The sequence below is a fragment of the Pinus tabuliformis genome, chromosome 7 (assembly GCF_031772625.1).
Source record: "Pinus tabuliformis cultivar Carrire ecotype Pingquan chromosome 7, CPIR1, whole genome shotgun sequence".
NCBI classification, from domain to species: Eukaryota; Viridiplantae; Streptophyta; class Pinopsida; order Pinales; family Pinaceae; genus Pinus; species Pinus tabuliformis.
The window spans coordinates 215,369,910-215,373,045 of record NC_142293.1 but is presented as its reverse complement, the minus strand read 5'-3'; the positions used below and the strand labels follow the sequence as shown (position 1 = coordinate 215,373,045).

General features: G+C 30.6%; 1 protein-coding gene across 1 annotated transcript; it reads left to right on the top strand.

Annotated features, from left to right (window-relative positions):
* Positions 1–329: 329 nt before the first annotated feature.
* Positions 330–2,557, top strand: LOC149246613 (ras-related protein Rab7-like). Its single transcript, XM_089442017.1, has 4 exons — positions 330–338; positions 618–764; positions 2,143–2,223; positions 2,352–2,557. Exons 1-4 carry the CDS (start codon positions 330–332, stop codon positions 2,538–2,540), a joined length of 426 nt encoding a protein of 141 aa, XP_089298143.1. The 3' UTR covers positions 2,541–2,557.
* The last annotated feature ends 579 nt before the right edge of the window (positions 2,558–3,136 follow it).

The window sequence follows — 3,136 nt, the reverse complement described above, 5'->3', positions numbered from 1 at the left end:
GAAAAAGTTTCTACATGGTATCAGAGCTGCTTGATTTGTAGAAGAGACTTTTACACGATATCAAGCGAGGATTGATCATCGGATCTATTATTCAGAAGGTGTTTACATTTTATTTCTTTAGGCAGAGTCTGTAATCGGGCTAGGTAGCCTCTGGATTCATCCTTCTTTTGGGAGGTGAGATATCCGGTGAATGCCCATACAGTCAATCTCTGTACAAGAAATAATTTGTTCTCACGAATTCTAGATCGGAAGCAGTTGAGTTTTGTGCTGGTGGAATTCGAATTTAATTCCAAAGCAAGAGATAAAACTCAGAAACATCAAGTGCGAGAATGGTGACAGTATGCCGCAGTATATCACAAAGTTCACCCAATGTCGAGATGAGCTGGGAAGTGTGGGGGTGACTGTCGGATGAGGATGGTGAGTCTAGGACTCCTTGACCTTCCTAAGAGTTGGCATAGCTACCAGGACTCGGTGAATGGAAGGGAGAAATTGCCAGGATGGGAGAGACTTTGGTCAGATCTTGTGCGGGAGGAGATTAGACGGAGCACCAGAGAGAGTTCTTCATCCATGCAGGATGAGGAGAACTGTGCCTGAATCTGATGAAATAGTTTTGATAGATATGGGATACAGCAGGACAAGAGCGGTTCCGAAGTCTGGGAGTGGCGTTCTATAGAGGGGCAGATTGCTGTGTTTTTGTCTATGATGTCAATGAAACCAAATCATTTGAAAACCTCAACAATTGGCATAATGATTTTGTCAACCAGGTGAGTTGTAACATCTCATTACCATGTTATATATAGATATCTATCCTTTGATTAAAAAAAAAGTGATAATGATGATTATTATTAAAGTTAAAATGGAAAATATATTATTTTCATTATATATATTTTACAGGTATAGATAAGAAAAATTATTTTAAAAAAATTAGAACTTAGCTTCTAAATTAACAAATTTATGACTAGTAAAATTATATAAATTAAATTTATGACTAGTACAACTATGTCAATTAAATAGCTGATAATTGTCAATAGACATCAATCTGTAATCGTAATCAGTATTAGAACACTTATATCATCATACATCTTAAAATTGAAAAAATATAATAATTAACCAAATTGTAGCTTCTTCTTCTTTTTAAAATTATTAATAGTATTATTATTATTAATGATTGAAAGATAAGCTAAATATATATACATTTTTAAAAAACATGTAACAAGATTCTTAACATAGAGGTTCATCCTCACTTGATCATGAAAATTTGTAATCTGTCAATAGGCTTTATCACAATACCATGGCTTATCAATACCATATGCCCACAAAACGATAACTCATTACATATGACACTTCTTTTTATGACATTTTTTTTAACTAGTAAATTTAATTAAAAAGGCAAAATTTGCATAATTATTTTGTAAATAAATCTCAACGTGTGATTTATATATACTATTAAGAATATTCTATGAAAATTAAATCCCTACGGTTGACCTAATAATTATAGATAACTAAATTAAAATTACAAGAGTCTTATTCTAAAATAGACATGTATATAATCATAATATAATAATTAAATGTCTCTTGAAAATAAAGATAAAAATAAAACACCTCTTCTTAAATATTCACATAATCAACAAATTGAAAAACAAACAAAAGTAATCTATAATATTGATGAATGAATATATGTGTTTGAAAGTTAAACAATTTATTTCCTAATCTATAAATTCAAAAATGTTTCAAAACAAATTGTAATTTTTATGTTTATGATATTTATGAAATAATTCTATTTTAAGTAAAAAAGCTTTATCCAATCTTTTGAAATCACTCATTGTCCAAAAATCCCATCTTAATTTAAAAAATAAAAATTAAAAACATATTCCCATAAAGTATAATTTACATGTTTATAATATTTATGAAATAATTCTATGTATATGATATTTATGAAATAATTCTATATTAAGTAAAAAGTAAAAGAGCGTTGATCAATCTTTTGAAATAACTCATTATCCAAAAATCTCTATCTTGATTTAAAAAAATAAAAATTAAAAACATATTCCCAGTGGGTTTTCTGAGCATGTGGCTTGTCTGGAGCAATAAACAAGCTAGAAGGATTTTCAAAGCTGTAACTGTTTTACATTTATTTTCCAGGCGAGATTATCAAAACCAGAGAGTTTTCCCTTTGTCGTGATGGGCAACAAGGCTGATGTACATGGAGGAAGCAACAGAGTTGTAAGTAATCAAGGAATCTGTGACCATATGGCTTGCATTAATTTTCAGTTTTTACACTTTCATTCATTTATTATTCCATTTACATAACAGCAGGAGATCAGAACACTACTGATAAAGTGTAGTTACAGGTTTCTGAAAAGAAAGCAAGAGATTGGTGCAACTCCAGAGGCAACATCCCATACTTCGAAACCTCTGCCAAAGAAGATTACAATGTTGATGAAGCCTTCTTTTGCGTTGCCAAGACTGCGATGTTGAATGGACCTGATCAACATGATCTGTATGCCCTATTAAAGTTTCATATCTTTTGTTTTCTTTAGAATCTAATACCCTTCATCACTATTCATGGATTGTTATAATGCTAAAATCGCTGAAATGACTTCTGGTTTGATTCCTTGAATGCAGCTACCTGCCTGAAATCCTCAGAAGTTGTCACTTGTCCTAGAGAAGAAAGCACCTCATCTTGTGAATGCTGAGGGCAGCAATCTGCATCCATGATCAGGAGTTAATTGAGGCCTGAGGCTGTCTTCTGTGTGTAACTTTTATAGATGTAAACAGATCTATATTCATCACTAATTTCAGAATAAAATACGACTATCACTTCTATGGGAAGTTAATTTTCATAAGCCATGTGCATGAGAAAACTCGAAATTGCAAGTTCACAGTGTAACGGTAAATTTGTTTGATTTGGATTACTTTCAGATTATTTTTATGGTAAAAGATTATGTATTCAATAGAAAATTTTGATTTTTAAAATATAAATTTATATTTTATGGTTGATAATTGTTTCTGATTAGATTAATTTTATATGATTTTATAAAAACATATTTAATAAATTAAATAATGAAGGAAAATTGCTGTGTCTAATATAATATACGAGAAAACAGTACTCAAGAAGACTGTTCATAGTTAAAGG

Bases quoted from the DNA above. Each gene is read 5' to 3' on its own strand.
- LOC149246613 (XM_089442017.1), top strand. The intron at 765-2,142 runs GTGAGTTGTAAC...TTTATTTTCCAG, and splicing joins ATAATGATTTTGTCAACCAG to GCGAGATTATCAAAACCAGA. The intron at 2,224-2,351 runs GTAAGTAATCAA...GTGTAGTTACAG, and splicing joins ATGGAGGAAGCAACAGAGTT to GTTTCTGAAAAGAAAGCAAG.